Here is a 19,766-nt window from a genome sequence, read left to right on the forward strand (position 1 = left end):
AAGTCGTTTTGAGCACCTAGCCTGCAGTGAAGTCAGCTATTTTGTGAGCTGAGTCCCATTGTTGTAAAAAAACACTGCAGTGTTTGGTTTGAATTACAGCCAAGACAGCAATGAAGGTTTTTTTGAAATGGTCATTAAAAACTCAGCTTTATTTAATAGCAATACAATGCTAAAACAGGCAAAGACAGGATTCTTAATCATAATTTGTGCTGAAGGGTTTTAGAGTTACCCAGCAATGTGTATGTTAAGTTTCCTAACATTAGCTAATATTAGGCACTTGTCATACCAGACCAATTAAGGCTTTAGCAGCAAAATAAACAACAACAACAAACATTTTCTCCAAAGAAAAATGTTATTGCTATCCTAAATTAGTTTTGTCCAAACTGTCACCTGATGTCTGACCTGTGACCCGTTCCTTCCACAGGAGGGTCTGTGTACCACGGAGACAGCCCTGGCCATGAACCGCTTCATCGGCTCAGCCATGCTCCCCCTCCTCACCCGCTGTGCCCCTCTCTTTGCCGGCACGGAGCACTACGCCACCCTCATCGACTCCACTCTGCACACCATATACCGCCTTTCCAAGGGCCGCTCCCTCACCAAGGCCCAGAGAGACGCCATAGAGGAGTGCCTGCTGGCCGTCTGCAAGTGAGTGGCATCAGAAACTCTCTAATAGTAGAGTTAACTTTTTTTTTCCGGGCTTTGGTTATACCTGAGTCTGCTGGAATAGCAAAGATCAGCAGTAGAACCTGCTTTCTAACTTTACTCTATGATAGCTCAGGGCATGCTTTCCTAAGATATACTTTCTAAATCAGTGTGACAAAAGTGGTCAGAGTGTGAATAAGTTCTGGTCAAAGGCAGCTTGAGGGGGCAGCTCTCTTATCTCTCTTTCACCCTATTCTGCAGGCACCTTCGTCCCTCCATGCTACAGCAACTCCTGCACCGCCTCGTCTTTGACGTGCCCTTGCTGACTGATTACTGCAAGATGCCTCTCAGAGTGGGCAACAATTTCTTCACTTTTAACACCTTTTAAATCCTGAATCTTGCCTTTATACCTTTTTTTGCATCTGGGTCTGCCTACATGCTTCAGTTTTAGCTGTTTCATGTGTTTCCTTCTTTACTTCTCAACACTTTGTTTTGCCTGTGGGGTCCCGGCTTTTCACTACCTTAGTTTATTAGATTGGTAGGGAACGTACCAACATCTTATTTCCACTTATTTTTTCAGAGGTGTACCTTCAATGTAAAAATACTGGTGTACACCTCTGTCTCTCAGAAAGACTCACAAATACACACTAAAGGTGAGCCTTTCTAACACAGCCACAGTATTAATCATCTGGTGAGGAAATAGTGGGCAGCTGCAGGAGGAAAAACAAGGGGATGAAGTATTGGACTTTGTGATTACAGGCTTGTTGGCTCCAGCGCTTGCCTCAATCCGTCTGAAAGACATCAGAAAAATACTGAAGATGTAATATATTGTGACTAGCCTGTGAAATTGTTTTAACCATTTGTTCGACACCACAATGATTTATTACTGATTTCATTTGAGGTTGTAAAGATGCATGGCTCAATGTGCTTTGAGCACTTGTAAAGGCTGCATAATGTGTTGCTTGTAACTGAAAACTGTTGTTTATTACTCTGCTTGTGTTGACTTTTGACCTGTGTATGTCCTCCAGCTGCTTACCAACCACTATGAGCAAAACTGGAAGTACTACTGCCTCCCGTCGGGCTGGGGCAGCTACGGCACAGCATCTGAGGATGAACTGCTGCTCACCAAGAAAATCTTCTGGGGAGTGTTTGATTCTCTGTCCCAGAGGGTGAGGGATCACTCAAGTCTTTTCTGTTATCAGAGTCCTTAACAATTTCAATGTGACTGTGTCATTACACGTAATTCTCAAAAGACGGATATCTACTCCTTTTAAAAATAAACTAAAATGTTGTCATAGATTATACTTTACGGAAGCCCTGAGGGACAATTTGAGAAACAAATTATTGTTATCAATTTTTCTTAGTCAGATTCCTATAGTTTTTTCCTCCTGGGTTCATGTAATAGTATATAATATATCAATCAGTTGTTGATTTATTTGTTTTTTTAAACCTGCAAGTGGGAAAGAAGACTTCCAGGATCACTTTTCTATGTTACTTAGAAATACACTCTAAACACAAACATGGCAGTAATGTTACATAACTTGTTAACACACAACACACACATGTAGTGTTGGCTTGAATGGAGGAATTCAAAACTCACCTGGAAGAGATCATAAACGCTTTAAGTGCTGTTTAGAACATGGGGCACTGGTGCATTTTAGCCTCTTGTGGCCAAAATTAGTATTACAACAACTTTTTTCTACCAACTGTTAACAAAAGACATTTTCTAGCAATATTCTGGCAAAAGTCAATTATCAGATTTTTAAAATGCAACATCATATTTGTAATCTCACTTGCTATTCAGTCCTTTCGTAGAATACCGCAAATGCTTTACAAATATGATAAACAATTGAATGAAAGTTAACTTATTCATCACAATCTTGATAAATATGGATTTAGCGAGGGACTCATGGGCACACATATCTTAAGGTCTGTTGCTGATGCAGATGGCTGAAATCAGAGTGTCTCTCTTAATGCACACTCATGAAACGAGGCTGTGCTGAGGGGCGGTCTGAAAACATCAATATCTGTACAGCCATCATTGATCCAAAGGCTGGTTCTTTAGCTTTTAGAATCATTCTTCATTAACGTCTCTTCTCTGGCTCAATTGTCTTAATAGCTTTATTTAAGTCCTACAGTATCTTCAATGCAGTCAAAATAAACACACTCCTTGTTTTCAATTAACTCTGTAGCTTTCTTTTCTCCCACCACACAGAATTATGACGCAGAGCTATTCAAGATGGCCATGCCTTGCCTCAGTGCAATAGCTGGTGCTCTGCCACCAGACTACGTGGACGCCTCCATTAGCACCACAGTGGAGAAGCCAGTTTCTGTAGATGCTCAGGGCAACTTTGACCCCAAACCCATCAGTACTGCTAAGTAAGCCTTGTTTGAAGCCAGATATTAATACAAAATGTAGTATCAGCATGCCTTGTATATATCATATTTGTGATTACACTAAGAGTCATTTGCATACGCAAGCTGACTAATAGTCCAACTCCTTTTTTACCAGCATTGCTCTTCCAGAGAAGCTTGAGCACTTTGCCAACAAATACGCAGAGCACGCCCATGAGAAATGGTCAGCCGAGAAGGTAAGGTCAAAGATAAAGTAACTGTTATTAACTTGCACAGTATTCGAGTGTAAAAAAGGCAAAACATCTTAAAAGGCAAGCAAAACTTCCGGAAAAAAGCCACGTTAGTATTTTGATATTGTTGTTTATTCCAAAATCACAGCATTATTTCCTTTGGTGATGTTTCCTCTTTGTTACCATTGAAAGGGATCCTCTGGGCATGCTAACCATTGTGCTAGTCCGTGTGTGAAAAGCCCCTGCTCTTTTTTGTGCCAACTGCTAAGCCTGCTTTGTTGCGACTGTCAAAATGTTTAGAACTGAAGAGCAAGAACTGTATGTACCATGACTCCTTTATGTGTTATGTCTTATCCCTTACCCGGTCTTTCAATTAATAAATCATGTCCTAAGGGGACTGTGACGATTTCTTTCACCCATTATACTTCCGTATGTGCTTGCGCCTCAGGTGCTGCTGGGTTGGAAATATGGAGATGGTGTTGATGAGAAGTCCAAAATTCACCCTCAGCTCAGAATCTACAAAGCCCTGACAGAGAAGGTACAGAATGTGAGATTTGTTAAGGAAAAAAAAGGGGAAGAAATAATCTAAAGATTGTGGCTTCTGGGCTTTTACCCCATTTTTGTCTCTGTGCTTCAGGAGAAAGAGATTTACAGATGGCCAATTAGAGACTCCCTGAAGAGTATGCTGGCAATGGGTTGGAGCATCGACAGGAACAAGGATGGAGAGAGCATGTCTCAACAGAGGGAGAGTGAGAAAATGCGAAAGATCTCTCAGACTTCACAGGTACAGCACAAATAATATGAATATGATGCAGGCTAACACTCACATCAAATGTGTTTGCCCTCAAAAAAACACTTTCATTGCCAACATTGTAATAATAATAATAAACCCCTTCTTGTAAACATTGAAAATAAATGGTCAATCATTATTTAGATTTTCTCTTAAACAAACAGGTTTATGCATGCTATTCACTGAGACAATTGTGGATATTTTTAGCAAACTATTAAAATTGTTGGCCAATTCATTTCCTGTTTAATTCAAATTTATATTTTTTGTCCAGTCAGTCATTTACTCGCCTAGGCTTATTATTGCTTTCAGTCAACATGTTCTTACTTGTAGGATATTACCACTTCACAGCAGTAATGTATGCAATTGTAACCTTTAAGATCAGACAGGTTTTTGCCGTGGACACAAAACTGATGCTAAATGTGGTTTGCAAAGTGTTGATTTATATCTAATAACACATTGTTTGTCACTGTAAATATGAATTCTGTTGAACAATTTCCAGGCAAATGGCTTTAATCCGAGCCCGATAGACATGAGCAACGTGGTTTTATCCAGAGAATTGCAGGTGAGTGACTTCACATTTTTTACATTTTACAATCTCTCGGTGAATACGAGATGAAAAGCAATATTTCCTGAATGTGAATGAGTAGCGTGGGCGGGACATGCTCCTCAGTGAGATGTACTGATTCGTGTCTTTTGTCTTTGGCCCAAGGGGATGGTGGAGGTGTTGGCTGAAAATTACCATAATATCTGGGCGAAGAAGAAAAAGAGTGACCTTGGAAGCAGAGGTGATTTTCTTATGAAATCAGTCATAGACAAGACACTTGAGAAGAGACAGTATGCCTTTGTGGGTGGATGTAAGGTGCCACTTGCCTTTTGCAGTGTTAATAGTGAGCTAATGCATATATCTCCCTAACCGGTCTTGAACATACAGGTTTAGCTTGTGTGCTATTGTTATCAAGTGTGAAGTAACCACAGACATTTGCCTTGCTCATGGAATCACAGTGGGGTAGGGCTACGTAATTTAAGTGGTACGTCTACTTTTTAGTCACCTTCTGCCTTTACAGTGTAGAGAGCTGCTGCTCATCAAGTCTCACATCACACTGTGTTGTGTATGGTTTCAGGCGGGGGGACACACCCTATGTTGGTGCCCTATGACACACTGACAGCCAAAGAGAAGGCCCGTGATCGAGAGAAGGCCCTGGACCTTTTCCGCTTCCTGCAGATCAATGGCTACAGCATCACAAGGTGAGGTATTCCAGGATGTCTGTCATAAATAAAATCGTGTTAATGTAGAAACCTTTCTTTTTAATTACATCTCCAGTTGATTGTAAGCGCTGTCAGGGGTCATTGGAATCTAGTGATTTTAAAGTGTTGATTCATGGCTTACATCTTAATGTGTCGCAGGGGTTTGAAGGACTTGGATCAGGACTCCTCCTCCATGGAGAAGAGGTTTGCTTACAAGTTCCTCAAGAAGCTGCTCAAGTATGTCGACTCAGCTCAGGAGTTCATCGCTCACCTGGGTATGTTTATACTACATAGGGCTAATTAAAAGAGACTTAAATTAATGTTACTGGTTACATTTGAATGTGCGTTTGTATTTTCTCAATCCAGAGGCCATGGCGGCCAGTGGAAAAACAGACAGGTCGCCTCATGAACAAGAAATCAAGTTTTTCGCCAAAGTAAGGATGCTAAATAAATACAGCTGCATCTATAGATAACCTTATAAATAAAATGCAATAAACCCAATGTGATCTTGTCATTGTCTTTGTCCTCGTTCAGGTTCTCCTCCCCCTCATCGACCAGTACTTCAAAAACCACTCGCTCTACTTCCTCTCCTCCCCAAGTAAGAACCTGAGCAGCAGCGGTTACGCCTCCAACAAGGAGAAGGAGATGGTCACCAGGTACTAGATTTACCTAAAGCAATATTGCATGACTTTAACTTCTTACCTTTCTTAACTTCAAATCTTTCTATAATCTTAATTACTAATATCCTGTCATCCTAACTGTCTGACTTCCTTCCTATGTCTATCTACCTCCAGCCTGTTTTGTAAACTGGCAGCTCTTGTCAGACATAGGATTTCTCTCTTTGGTAAGCTGATTACTACTGACTGGTCAGCAGTCTTATTTGGTTCTTGTGGACTTTTGTTTGTTTCTCATGAACAGAATAGTTTAGTTTAATAACACTGGCCTAAAATGTAAGTGTTGAGTTCACATAATACCTAAAAGCTTTTTGGGGAAATTAATAGACACCATCACTTAAACATTCATCCCTAAATCTGTTGTACTAATTATATATTAAACATACAAGATAAAACACTTCAAGCTTTAAAGATGCTAGTAGGCTGATTGTCTTGCATTAAGGCAGAGTAAGGCTAGCTGTTTCACCAGTTAAGCTAAGCTAACTAGCTGCTAGTAGTAGCTTCAAATGTTATCTTACAGACCACTGGCTTGTTTAACTGTTAAATATAAACAACAGTTACTTAAAGGAAAAACAACTGAATTAGGTTAATTACACGTCATGTTAAAGTATTTTGTGTTGTCTTTTAGGGAGCGACTCTACTACCATAGTCAGCTGTCTTCACATCCTGGCACACACTCTGGACACCAGGTGTGTACAAATAGTACAGCAGCACTCAAGACTCACAGGGGACCTGGCACCTTTGAGATGTTTTATGAAATATTTTAAATGATATAAAAAGATAACTACTGGGTTCAAACAAAAGTGGTTTGAGGAACACTGTTAATGTTAATGATGCTATGCTGTAGAGTATAACCCTTAAGAGGAGCATATTTGTCATAAACATTTTCTTTAACAGTTATAACTGTCTTATGGGAGGAGCTGGTATTAACAAAGAGCGTCCTCTGGCATTTAAACAAGCAAAACAAATTTCATATGGCAAATGTTGCCCGAGGCTTATAGTGTTCTTTAGAGACAATGTACTCTTTGTTAATGCAGCTCACACATAATGAGAATAAATGGGCAACGCAATATGTGTCTTGTTTGTGCTGAGGAGCCACAGCTGATGCCCACAGACTGCCTTTCATTTATCCTTCCGAGTGAGACACATCAAGGCTTCACAAAGGGTAACTCATGTAGCAATGTTTTGAAGTGTGAAATATCAACAACGGACGGACTAATCATATTAATGCATTGTGCTTTTTCAGAATGTAACAGTATGTCTTCAAAATTGGCAAACTCACCTTGGATTTAAATATTCATCTAATAATTCATAGAATAAATCATGGATATGTTAGTGTAGGGGCTGAGGGTTGATTGTCACACGTCTCATATTTCATGTTTAAAACCTTCACTGTATGAGAGTGAAGTAATTCCATAATGTGACCGCGTCCCACTGTGGCTGTTGTCCTTTGCATACCAAGGGGTATCCAGTGGTTTATTATTGCCTTACCTTAGCATATTTGCTCATTTGCTTACGGCCGTTTATCACTCAGCCTTTTACTCTAACAGGACGGTAATGAAGTCTGGCTCGGAGCAGGTGAGGCTGGGGCTGAGGACGTTCTTTGAGAACGCCGCAGAGGATCTTGAGAAGACGTTCGAAAACCTGAAGCTGGGGAAATTCACTCACTCCCGCTCCCAGATGAAAGGGGTGTCACAGAATATCAACTACACCACCGTCGCTCTGCTCCCCATTTTAACTGCTCTGTTTGAACACATCACTCAACACCACTTTGGAGTCGACCTGCTTTGTGAGTGCCTACATCAGAGGGATGATCAAACATTCTGTGCAAGTGGCAATGTTAACTTTATTTTAGAGCAGTGTTTGCATGCTTCTAACATCCTGACACCATGGAATATATCTGTCGCTTCATTCACATATGTAAAGCTTTCTAAACATCAATTTGCCTATTAACATGAGGCTTCTAATCTACATTTTTTTCTAGTGGATGATGTCCAAGTGTCCTGCTATCGAATCTTGACCAGTCTCTATGCGTTGGGAACTGGGAAAAACATCTATGTAGAAAGGTATCTCATCTTTACAGCAGTAAATTAGGGCCATTCTAGGTGAACAAATAATATTACAGAACCATGGGAGGGGGGTAATATGCAGAGAGGAGAGATCAGAATTTGCAATATCTAAGTTGTTAATTAATGGGGGGGAAATTGTGTATATTCCCTGATATTGAAGTGGTTAATCTTTGGTAAAAGCTTACAAACAGGGGGGAAAAAAAGCATACAAATAATAAGGGGGTATTGATACTTTGCAAGCGTGTTTAGGAAAAAGGAAACACTCCAGAAGACCAGATCTCCCCATGTCAAAAGCATCTGGAATTGCCATCTTCTATACTTCCTCACTAATGAGTTCCCTATTGTGTACAAATCAGAACTGCCTTTCCTGCTCTTAATTTCTACATTTTACCAAACAATGGCCCTCATATGTCTTTATACATCTTATACACTGTGTCGAGTGATTAAAACCTGAGTGAGATGGATATTTAACAACGCAAACACCTCTCCTCTCTGTGTCCCTCAGGCAGCTTCCAGCTCTCGGTCAGTGTCTGGCCACCCTGGCTGGGGCTATGCCTGTTGCCTTCCTGGAGCCGGTGCTCAACGCATACAACCCCTGCTCCGTCTTCAATACCAAGAGTGCCAGAGAACGATCCAGTGAGTCATAGACAAATATTTTAAAATATACAACTTCATTAATAGTGTGTCTTTCTTTTACAACCGCCTTATCATTTTGAAATGACGTTTTACAGCATGAAAATAGACTTGTATCACCGTGCTGTGTTCGTATGAGCAGTGCTTGAGTAAAGTTTGATAAATATCTCTTCTCATACCATAAATATAGGAAAAACAAAATGACAATGTAAACATGGTTGTGTATGTTTTTAGTCCTCGGCATACAGGACTCAGTAGCGGAGATGTGTCCCGGGATGCCGCGGCTGGACGGTCTGATGAAGGACATCAACGATATGGCTGAGTCAGGGGCGCGCTACACCGAGATGCCTCACGTCATCGAGGTGGTGCTGCCCATGCTGTGTAACTATCTGTCCTACTGGTGGGAGAGGGGGCCTGAGAACCAACCGGCCAGCGGCGGGAGCATCTGCTGCACCACTGTCACTTCCGAAAACCTCAGCCTCATTCTGGGCAACATCCTCAAGATCCTCAACAACAACCTGGGCATCGACGAGGCCTCCTGGATGAAGAGGATTGCAGGTGGAAAGAGCTGCCTTTCTGTTTTTGTGGTGTTGTTGCTTAACCATCTCAGCAATACCAGAACCATAGGACCTACAAACAAACTACCTTGTTTTTTATGTATTTTTTTCAAAACAAATGTGCATAAGAGCTACTTCATTTAGTTAACATGACATTGTAAAAGCTTAATTGAATTGCTATTGTTAGAGAAGTTCAATATTAGGCTATATTTATATAAAACGGTTTCTAATGAAACCTAAAAGTAAAGAAAATACTATTCAAATACTTTCAACTCTCTGGTACACCTAAACATTAAATATAGAACTAAACGTTTCTACCATTCAGTGTACGTGCAACCCATCATCAGCAAGGCCCGTGCCGACCTTCTGAAGAGCCACTTCCTGCCTACGCTGGAGAAGCTGAAGAAGAAGACGGTGAAGGTGGTGTCTGAGGAAGAGCTGCTGAAGGCGGACAGTAAGGGAGACACCCAGGAGGCCGAGCTGCTCATCTTGGACGAGTTTGCCATTCTCTGCAGGGACCTGTACGCCTTCTATCCCATGCTCATTCGCTATGTGGACAACAACAGGTTCGCTCACTGATAAGTGGATAATGGAGTCATTTAAAGATCTTCGTGTTTGCAGTCAAAATAAGGCGGGTGTATTCGTCTCTCCTGTTTACTCCAGGTCAAGGTGGCTAAAGGAGCCAGACGCAGACTCCAATGAGCTCTTCAGAATGGTTGCTGAGATATTTATCCTCTGGTGCAAGTCACATGTACGTTTTCCTATCTACATACATTCTTAGCTATAAATAAAAGTATCCTTTATAAATTAAAATTAATCTTTCCTTGGCATTGTTTTTTCTCTAGAATTTCAAAAGGGAAGAGCAGAACTTTGTGGTTCAGAATGAAATCAACAACCTTTCCTTCTTAACGGGAGATAATAAAACCAAGATGTCTAAGGTAGGTTTATATCCTTGTTCTGGCAGCCGAAAAAAAACCTTTTTATTTGGGTGTAATGGCACCTCTTTAACCCATTGAATGTGTGTGAGAAAGCTGAAAAAGAGCCATAATTAACCAGGATCAGTAAACTGAGCAAGGTACATGTTAACATTTCATCTCAGCCATGTAAACACCTCCTCTTTTGTGTACATGTGCTGGCATGTTAACATGTAAAATGCCCAAAGCAGTCTCAGAGGATTTAGGTGTAATCACAATTGACAAAAAAGACTGCATTTAAAAATGACTTTGATTTAGGACCGTGTGTGTGTGTGTGAGTGTTTGTGAATGAATTTCTGCATGCATGCTTTTTACAGTACTTAAACTAACTGAAACTAATATTATGGAAACTAACGTTCACCTCTTTTTCTTCATTCTTAAAGCATCATTTCTTGTCTGCCTGTTTATCAGTGTGAAGACAAACAAATGGTTTTCATTGCAGTGCACGTCCATGCGAGGACTGTGTGCCTCCATTAATTGCCCTCTCATCCTTTTTTATTCTATCTGCCTTTCTCTTTCTGTCTCTATCTCAAACAGTCCTTTAAGGAGAAGGTAGAGTGATGCAGTGCATGTGCTGTCAAACTGCCAGCTTATTGGCTTGTATGCTCGATCGCTAAGCAGAAAAGCCAATAGCTTGTGCCGCTGTGCTATTTAGTCAATATAGTGTAGTTAAATATTTCTCGTGTGTCACCTGATTATTTGTGACCGCCATTCATCACCATGTGTAACATGGTAAGTTTGCTCATCCCTCATTGGTTCATGGGCGGAACACGTCTCCTGAGGAGTAATGAAGCCCGGCTAATCATGTGATCACTGGTGTGTTTGCAGTTGATGGATTGTGGTACCCTGGTGTGTTTGGCCAATAGTAACCTCATGCTGTATTTCTATGTTGTAGTTGGTGTGTAATTAGACTGTGTGTGTGTCAGTGTACTGTATCTGTATTTATATGTAAAATCATGTTTTCGATGAGCCAGCAGCTTTAATTTGGCTCATAAGTGCAATCTCCCTCCCTGGTAGCATCTTGCAGTTCTTACAGAATTGAGTCTTACTTCTGCTTTTCAGCTGAGGTGTGAAACTTCTTAATGCTTCAGTGGCACAGATTCAGTCTGGTCACAGTTCTTTTTTTTGCCAGTCCTGAAAAATACTGTTAATGCAGTGGCCCCTGGCTTTTGTTCAAATACAGTGTGAGCGCTTTCACTGTGAAACAAGATCAAAAACAATACTGTTAGTTTATCTGTGAAAATTGTAAAAGCAAGTGCTTTAGTGCCAAATTAATCTTGGCAAAAATTGGAAAATAGTATTTATAAAAAAAAAAAAAACAGCTTATTTGGCCGCCACTTTTCCCCACGTTGTGTTATTTGAAGTTATTATCTTTATTTTATCAGTCTGGAGGACAAGATCAGGAGAGGAAACACAAGAAAAGGCGTGGTGAGTTCTACTCCATCCAGACCTCACTGATTGTGGCCGCTCTGAAGAAGATGCTGCCGATTGGCCTCAACATGTGTACACCAGGAGACCAGGAGCTCATCTCTCTGGCCAAGACTCGCTACCTCCTGGTGAGACAACTTCTATGTGACCGTGCATTGGTCACACATTGAACATAGCTTTATGAGATTGAACAAGAACACTTATATAAAACAGCTCCATTTCCCAAAAAACGTTAAATGCATCACTATTTATCACTATTCCTGCTATTGTTTGATAGAGAGACACAGACGACGAGGTCAAAGATCATATCCGACAGAATCTGCACCTTCGAGAAAAGGTGAGAAATCAATACCATGACTGTGTGGTTATTATTCCTTTAAAAAACTGCTTTTATTGGGTATCACTTCTTTTTTTGCAACACACTCACAGTCAGAGGACCCCGCAGTGAGGTGGCAGCTAAACCTGTACAAGGACGTTGCGATGAGAAGCGACGGACCCCCAGACCCTGAAAGGGTGGTGGACCGTATCCAGAGGATCTCTGCTGCTGTCTTCAACCTGGAGCAGGTGTGGCTTAAACTACCCAAACATGTTATGAGCTGCAAATGAAACTAATCAGTCCGGAGTATCTGCATAGGATAATTCACCCCCACACTCACCCCTTTATTCATTATAGCACTTCATAAAATGTGCTGTGTATTTTTCAGTGTAACGTATTGTGAGATATAAAATCATGGAAGATTTTTCCAATCTTTCTTGTGCATTTTCATTGTTACAACCACAAAAAAAGCTTAAATCTGTGTTTCACTCTACTTAGTTAAACATGGGTGACAAAACACAAATTGCAGTAACCGGAGAGACTTCAGAAAATAGGTCAATACTTTACTGGAGTACACAGATTTAAGGCTACACAGTTTATTAGAAGACTAACATCATTCATCAAAGTCAAACCATTCAGAGACTAAATAACCTCCCTTAATTAGGAACGTTTACAGCACAGGCTGGAAAAATATGGAGCGGAAAACAAGCTGCATTCATCAAAAATATACAGTAAGCAGGATAATAAATAATCTGTATTACAATATTATACATTAATCCCTTTAATTTCTTAAATAGCATTCCCTTAATCAGGAACTCCTAAAGGAAAAACTGGAAGACTGGGCTACATATAAATGGGGTTTTCAGTTAAAGTAGATGAGTTTGTGTAGAAGCCATTTCAGTTTTTATTTATCATGTAACTTTAAACTGACTTCTTCTCCTCCCATCAGGTGGAGCAGCCATTAAGATCCAAGAAGTGTGTGTGGCAAAAGCTGTTGTCCAAGCAGAGAAAGCGAGCAGTTGTCGCCTGCTTCCGCATGGCTCCACTTTATAATCTGCCAAGGTACGACTGCATGCATCACACTTATACCATCTGCTATCTTTACTAAGACAGTTTTTATCCTTAAACCATGTTAAGCAGCCTTCTAATCTTACATCCATCATGACACTCCACACGCAGAGTAGCTCCTTGTGGTTCTAGTAGTAGATCACAGTTTCTTCTTCTTTTTAAATCTGACTCACATTTCTGTCGCTTCTCGGGTTCTGACCCTGCATTAATGCACAGCCTCCCTCCCTCAGTTTGTAGGACAAATGTCTAGCCCGCAGCTGTTATCACGGAGTAGAAATAAAGAGGGACACTGGCAATTTCATGCCCTGCTGCTCAGTAACTCAATCACAGGAAGCCAGGCAGAGAGCTACAGTTGGGAGGAAAACAATTACGAGGCCTAACCTGGGGGTGGCCATCTTCAATATGTGCTGAGACGCTGCCACCCGTCTGCCTGACAGCATGACTCATTTATTCAGATTTGTTGACAGTGAAATATAACACGGCATAACTTATAATTATTAGGCGGTATTTTACAATGTTGGCTCAGTTGATTGTCTTTGTTTGGGCTAATAGATTTGTGAAGCTTCTGTTCATTGTCGAGTTTCCCGGAGTTTCAAGCATTCAGATGTCATCTCTTCTCCTTTTGTCTCTCTCTATTCAGCTTTTATTCTCTGCTCAATGTCACACTCTATTGTACCTCATCCCTTCAGGCACAAAAATAATAATTACTTCCTGAAAGCCTTCCGACATATTTGGCTGGACATAATTTATGGGAACAGAGACTATGACAGTCTGCTCTCCACGCTGACGGTAACGTAGTGCTGATCCACTGTTGCTACTGTTCCACCCTGCACCTTTCTTAACTACCCTTTCCTTTCCTCCAGGCCTCCGGTTTGAGCTACAAAGTAACCCCATAAATATTCCCACTGGTTTTTCCACTGGTCCGCATCTGTACTCATTTCTATGCAATTCTTTATTTAGAATATCCTTATCTATGCTTCAAGGAAAGGTTTGACATTTTAGGAGATATCCGTAATTGCTTTCTTGCCAAGAGTAAGATAAGATTGAACGCACGCTTGTATCTGTATGCTAAATATGAATAAAGATCCAACCCTTAAATGTCAAACTCTTCCTTTAGCTGTCACTGATGTGCAGAATAATGGGTACACAATATTATCAAAGTTCAGATCGACTCATTATTCCAGACGAGAATTGCAATTGCTTCCTGCTAATGAGAAGATAAATGTATTGTGACTAGACAAACAGTCTGGCGGAGAGCTTCACATTTGTGTATTAATGAATACATGACAGTGGAGCTTCAGCTGTTATTCGATGTATTGATTAGTCGAATGACCAAAAAGTATATCAATAATCAATCAATCTTATTCTTAATTAAGAAATTGGCAGAAAATGCCATTTTCAGCAAAATCAAAAATGAGGATTTTCTTATTTTTTCCGTCACATTAAACTGAATTTCTTTGGGTTTCGAACTAACAAAACAAGACGTTTTAAGACATCACTTTGGATTTTCAGAAACTATAGTGGATATTATGCACTTTTTTATTTCTACATGTTATAGTCAAATCAATGAATCAGTAATAAAAACATATTTGTTGCATTGCATTGTTGCAGCCCTACATGAGTTTCCTCAGGTGACCAGGTGGATGTGCCAGTCCCCTAAACTAACCAGCATCAACCTCTCCTGAAGGGTCTCCTCCCCTCCTCCGCTGTGCTCCTATCTAACCCAGGCTAATCTCCTCTCACCCTTCCTCAGGCATCGCTCTATTAACCTCTTCCTCCTGGCCTATCAGAGAATATGGATAGAAACTGAAGAGTACTCTTTTGAGGAGAAGCTAGTGCAGGATCTGGCAGTAAGTACTTGTGTCCCCCCACCCCTGAGTGCCTCCTTTTGGTACCCATGTGCCGAGCGTCCCCTCTACACTTTACTTGTGTCATCATTAAGATTGCCCCTATTCCACCTCGTACCACTTTGTTGCACTCAGTCATTCATACAGTGTTTTACAACCAGACCCCCATTGTTGGCGAGCATGACATCAGCGCTGATGTCAGAGCCAGCCGTTGTATTCTGACCACCGTGTGCCATCCGACATCGGTAAGAAGGCATCTCGCCTCGATGCTTCATCTCACCAATGCAATTTCTGAAAGAAATGGAAGTGTTTCTTGAATTTGGCATTGCAATCATGCATAGAAAAAACTGAAGTTAAAAAAATATTTCTGCACTTTGTGGCCCATGTTAGCTTACAGTTTAACACAGAGATTGATTAAAATGCTTAAAAGCATTATGAAATAGGGTTTAATGAATTCAGTATTTTATCATGAAGCCAGCGCTGAAACTACTGAGCCCCTTCTCCATAATATATTGAATATATGCAAATTTAACACATCTAATCTGTTTAACATTATTTAAATTGAAAGCCACAGGGCACCACATAAGAAGTTAAGGGTGTGACAGTTAAAAGATTTGTCATTGAGTCAGCCAGAAAAGGGGTTATGGGGAGTCATGCTTAACTCCGTTTCCCACCCTGCTTAACATAATCAGCTGTATGTGTGTGGATGCTCCTCTCATTGTGTCCATGCTTGTGCCTGTCGTTGACCGTCTGCATGCTCTCAAAGTTTCCTATTACTGTCTTTTTTCTGATTCTCTTAAGGTAAGTGGTGTCTTGTTAAGTAGCCATTGAATGTTGCTGTAGCCCGTTCGTAAAAGTCTTTAGTACTCTCTTTAGTGCTCCAGTATTTACCAGCATGGGTTTGTCCAGAAAACGCAGCCCAAACTGGAGGAGGAGGAAGAGGAGGAGGTCAGAAAGCAGCCAGACCCTCTTCACCAGCTCATCCTGCATTTCAGCCACAACGCTCTGACTGAGTGCAGGTGAATACACACTCACAGTCTGTCACACACTTGGCCAACTGGCACTAATGCGCTTTTCTCCATCTGTGCTTCACAATAGCTTTGGCCTACATTTTAGCTGATTCTAAGCTTCATTAAGCTAAATCATTTCTATGTATTTCATACTCAAAGATAAACATGAGCAGTTTTTCAGTATTCCTCTGTCGCTTTGCTGCTTAGCATAAATATATTACAAATAACTGCTGATCCTTGCTTATTATTATCATTATTATCTATGTGATTTTGTTTTTTCCTCTAGTTCTTTGGAAGAGGATCCCTTATATATTGCATATGCAGATATGATGGCAAAGGTACCAATCTTGAAAATTGCTTTAACTCAAATGTATGCTGTTCGCGGCAGAGTTCCAAAGGTCTGACACTCTGTTTTCTCTTTCAGAGTTGTGATGAAGGTGAAGAAGAAGAAGATGAGGAAGGAAAAGAGAAAACATTTGAGGTGCTGTTGACTTCTCAGGAATACTCTTTATACTCAATCATATTCCAAAGTGTTGCTTACTGTACCATCATTTCGTACAGGAAAAGGAAATGGAGAAGCAAAAGATGCTGTACCAGCAGGCCCGACTACACGACCGAGGTGCTGCGGAGATGGTGCTTCAGATGATCAGTGCCAGCAAAGGTAGGAAGAGACACACTCACCTGCCAGCCTTCCTCTTACTGCAAACTTCAGTATCCCCACTGTATGATGTATGATTTGTGGTCATCAGGTCGACTTGGTGCTATGGTGACTTTCACCCTCAAACTTGGCATCTCTGTCCTCAACGGGGGAAACATACTGGTGCAGCAGGTAAGCGTCAAACTGCATGTAAAATGTGTCTGGTTATCAGGCTACTATTTATTGTGCTTTCATCTTAATGCAGAGAATGCTGGACTACCTGAAGGAAAAAAGAGATGTTGGCTTTTTCAAAAGTTTGTCTGGACTCATGATGTCTTGCAGGTAGTGAAGCTACTTACTACTTACCATAACGTAGAAAGATGTCTTCTGTGGAGCTCTGTTGAGTCAAGCAACTCCTTTACCAACATGTCGGACTCAAAAAATAGGTGTTGGATGCAGTGATTTTGAAATCTACTTTATTATATAAGTAAATGTAGGTGTAATAAAATACAGCAACGAGAAACAACTGTATCATTACTAAAGCTTGTATGTTATCTTTTATAGTGTCCTGGACTTAAATGCATTTGAAAGACAAAATAAAGCTGAAGGTCTGGGGATGGTTACTGAAGAAGGATCAAGTAAGTGAGGACACTAAAGTGGTAAACTTCTCTGTCTCTGTCTCTGACTGATTTGTCTTCTTCCACGAAACTATAAACCACACAGAGGTGAAGTTATACAATGTATTTATCACCCTAATGTGGAACTGAATAAGAAACGTACAAGTCGATAATTGCATCAAAGTATGATTTGGTGCTTTGTATCATTGTACAAAAAGTCCAGTTAGCTATATGCTTCATTGTATTGTTGATCAATTCTGAACTGACGCAGATCTGAGAGTGTCTTTTTAGTAATATCTTTATTTTGATAGTGCATTTAATGGAAAGATGCAGTTCAAAGTGCTTGATGAAAGACCAACAAATGTTAAAAACGCAATATAACAAGAAATATAAATATTGAGAGAAAATTAAATGCAGCAATGATTACAGTAAAGTGAAAATAAAAAATTCAAAGCCATATTTTATTTGTTTAAAGAAAACTCTTTGTGGGGAATAAAACGAAAGGCAGACGCTGATATGTTAAGGTGATGAAGTATGTAAGCCGCTGATGCAGCGTACTAAATTGTAAATTATCTTTCTTTTTTTGGAGCCCAGTTAGGTCAAAAATGCTCTGATTATTTCAATGTTTGTGAGACTTTGCAACTTTTTGTGAATGAAGATTACAATCCAAACTCACTTCTTGTAAGCTGATGATGAAACAGCCCATGGGATTCTATTATTTGCAGTAGACTGACCCTTTTTCAGCAACACTTGAAGTTTTCAGCCCCTCTGTGTGACAGATGTGGCCCAGACCACAGTGCTCGTTATAAAAGATTTCCCCAAGGACACAGAAATGTTATTGTAGCATGATGTGTGTCCTTCAGGATCATGGCGTTGCTGTCCCTTTTTAAGTCAGGCTTGTAAATGGCTGCAAGACGAATGGCGCAGCATTAGCTCAATAAAACATCTGCTCTTTAGTTTGCCATTTGCGCGAGTCCATCTCCATGTCATGTTTGTCTCCCGTGTGTCATGTTGAGTGTCATTGCCATGCAGGTAAACCTGTGCTACTGTATGTCTAAGTCCTGTCTGCTACTTAAAAACACTCACAGCCACAAGAACATCCACATAAAGAATCCACATTTAATCAGAGGTCTCTATTTGATCTGATGGGTTGCATACAGTATATAAATATGTGTTTCTCATGCATATTCCAGCTCATTTCACCTCATGAGCTCAGGCATAAGTGATGGTAACCTGTAGTCTAAACACCTGCCGTTGAGAGCAGACTTCACTTTAAGACTTTGTTTAATTGTAACCGCATGTCAATGTCGCAAATCAATGTGAGTATGTAAAGATAGATATATATATATACAGCGCTATCACTCTCTCCTGTTCCTACTTTTTCTGATTGAATATAAATGTCTTCTCCTTTGCTTATGTCTGCTTTTGTTTTGTTTGTTTGTTTCCTTCTGATCATGTTTTTTATCTCATCGGTCGCAGTCAACGTGAGTGAGCGGGGTAAATACATGGTTTAGATTCTACTCATCCTATGCAATGCTGACATCTTGATTGCTCTCAGTTCAACTCCTTGCTCCCTCTCCTCATTCCCCACCGAACCTTCTCAACCCCCATTCCTCCTCCTCCTCCTCCTCGCCCTCCTCCTCTTCCTCCTCCTCCTCCCTGAATGCAATAAAACCACTTTCTTTTTTTTACCTTGGACTAAAGGAACGCATGCATGCTTCTCTGACATCCGGATAGATTGTTCAGTCCATGGTTAGCTGCCCCAAAGTGACTAAAATCTCTCCACTCTTCTTCTTTTGTAAGAAGTCAGTGCTTGCCATTTGTGTGGGACCTTTATTTTTTCTAGTTTTGATGATACTAACCAGCGTGTAGTACCGAATAAATCTTCCAAAGCTTTGTTTGTAAGAAACAACAAAGCTTTGCTGCGTTTAACAACAAAGCTCAGTTTTATACCTGTTATAAACCTTGTTGTGGTTTGTGAAATGATGCACTATACTGTACTTGTCTATGTGTTCTGAACTTTAAATATAGTGCACATAGTTTCAAGCTGTTTGACACCTAGACAGCAACTATGTGGAATGTAAAAGTGTGCAAACCCTTCCTGTATGCCTGTACTGATATTAACATGATAGGTATCTGACCCTCTTACCACTGAAATGGGCAGTTAATCTCATTTCCTGTCCACAGGTTCCAAAGTACTGCAGAATGATGAATTCACTAAGGATCTCTTTAGGTTTCTGCAGCTTCTCTGTGAGGGACACAACAATGGTAGGTGGACACTTTCCCATAAACCAAGATTAAGAAGAGCTGCATATGCTTTATCTTATTTTGCAATCTTTTTTCAGATTTTCAGAACTTCCTGAGGACTCAGACAGGAAATACAACCACAGTTAACATCATCATTAGTACTGTAGACTACCTGCTAAGACTCCAGGTATGGTATTATTACATCCTATATTCCTTCATGTTCCTTAATGGGCTTAACCATTATCTCCTTCTTTCAGGAATCCATCAGTGATTTCTACTGGTACTACTCTGGTAAGGATATAATAGATGAGGCAGGTCAGAGGAACTTCTCTCAAGCACTAGCAGTGGCCAAGCAGGTCTTCAACTCTTTAACTGAGTATATACAGGTACAATATCGCAACACACTGCACCACAACATATAATAATT

At 40.5% G+C, this 19,766-nt stretch overlaps 1 protein-coding gene across 1 annotated transcript in view; it reads left to right on the forward strand.

Annotated features, from left to right (window-relative positions):
• LOC134881281 (ryanodine receptor 3-like) overlaps positions 1-19,766 on the forward strand; it is a 65,869-nt gene that overhangs the window by 34,926 nt on the left and 11,177 nt on the right. Inside the window, exons 40-79 of the mRNA XM_063908497.1 lie at positions 425-645; positions 904-994; positions 1,671-1,811; positions 2,858-3,021; positions 3,155-3,233; positions 3,676-3,765; positions 3,865-4,011; positions 4,517-4,579; positions 4,727-4,802; positions 5,139-5,262; positions 5,422-5,537; positions 5,629-5,696; positions 5,797-5,918; positions 6,057-6,106; positions 6,565-6,625; positions 7,487-7,725; positions 7,921-8,002; positions 8,511-8,641; positions 8,873-9,196; positions 9,521-9,761; positions 9,859-9,946; positions 10,041-10,133; positions 10,707-10,721; positions 11,555-11,725; positions 11,875-11,934; positions 12,027-12,161; positions 12,863-12,975; positions 14,735-14,831; positions 14,990-15,073; positions 15,738-15,847; positions 16,125-16,176; positions 16,263-16,319; positions 16,400-16,499; positions 16,588-16,667; positions 16,741-16,817; positions 17,040-17,113; positions 18,572-18,589; positions 19,280-19,360; positions 19,438-19,526; positions 19,597-19,725. Coding sequence (XP_063764567.1) covers positions 425-645; positions 904-994; positions 1,671-1,811; positions 2,858-3,021; positions 3,155-3,233; positions 3,676-3,765; positions 3,865-4,011; positions 4,517-4,579; positions 4,727-4,802; positions 5,139-5,262; positions 5,422-5,537; positions 5,629-5,696; positions 5,797-5,918; positions 6,057-6,106; positions 6,565-6,625; positions 7,487-7,725; positions 7,921-8,002; positions 8,511-8,641; positions 8,873-9,196; positions 9,521-9,761; positions 9,859-9,946; positions 10,041-10,133; positions 10,707-10,721; positions 11,555-11,725; positions 11,875-11,934; positions 12,027-12,161; positions 12,863-12,975; positions 14,735-14,831; positions 14,990-15,073; positions 15,738-15,847; positions 16,125-16,176; positions 16,263-16,319; positions 16,400-16,499; positions 16,588-16,667; positions 16,741-16,817; positions 17,040-17,113; positions 18,572-18,589; positions 19,280-19,360; positions 19,438-19,526; positions 19,597-19,725 — 4,353 coding nt within the window. The remainder of the gene's footprint in view (positions 1-424; positions 646-903; positions 995-1,670; positions 1,812-2,857; positions 3,022-3,154; positions 3,234-3,675; positions 3,766-3,864; positions 4,012-4,516; positions 4,580-4,726; positions 4,803-5,138; positions 5,263-5,421; positions 5,538-5,628; positions 5,697-5,796; positions 5,919-6,056; positions 6,107-6,564; positions 6,626-7,486; positions 7,726-7,920; positions 8,003-8,510; positions 8,642-8,872; positions 9,197-9,520; positions 9,762-9,858; positions 9,947-10,040; positions 10,134-10,706; positions 10,722-11,554; positions 11,726-11,874; positions 11,935-12,026; positions 12,162-12,862; positions 12,976-14,734; positions 14,832-14,989; positions 15,074-15,737; positions 15,848-16,124; positions 16,177-16,262; positions 16,320-16,399; positions 16,500-16,587; positions 16,668-16,740; positions 16,818-17,039; positions 17,114-18,571; positions 18,590-19,279; positions 19,361-19,437; positions 19,527-19,596; positions 19,726-19,766) is intronic.

Source organism: Eleginops maclovinus, chromosome 19, assembly GCF_036324505.1.
Source record: "Eleginops maclovinus isolate JMC-PN-2008 ecotype Puerto Natales chromosome 19, JC_Emac_rtc_rv5, whole genome shotgun sequence".
NCBI classification, from domain to species: domain Eukaryota; kingdom Metazoa; phylum Chordata; class Actinopteri; order Perciformes; family Eleginopidae; genus Eleginops; species Eleginops maclovinus.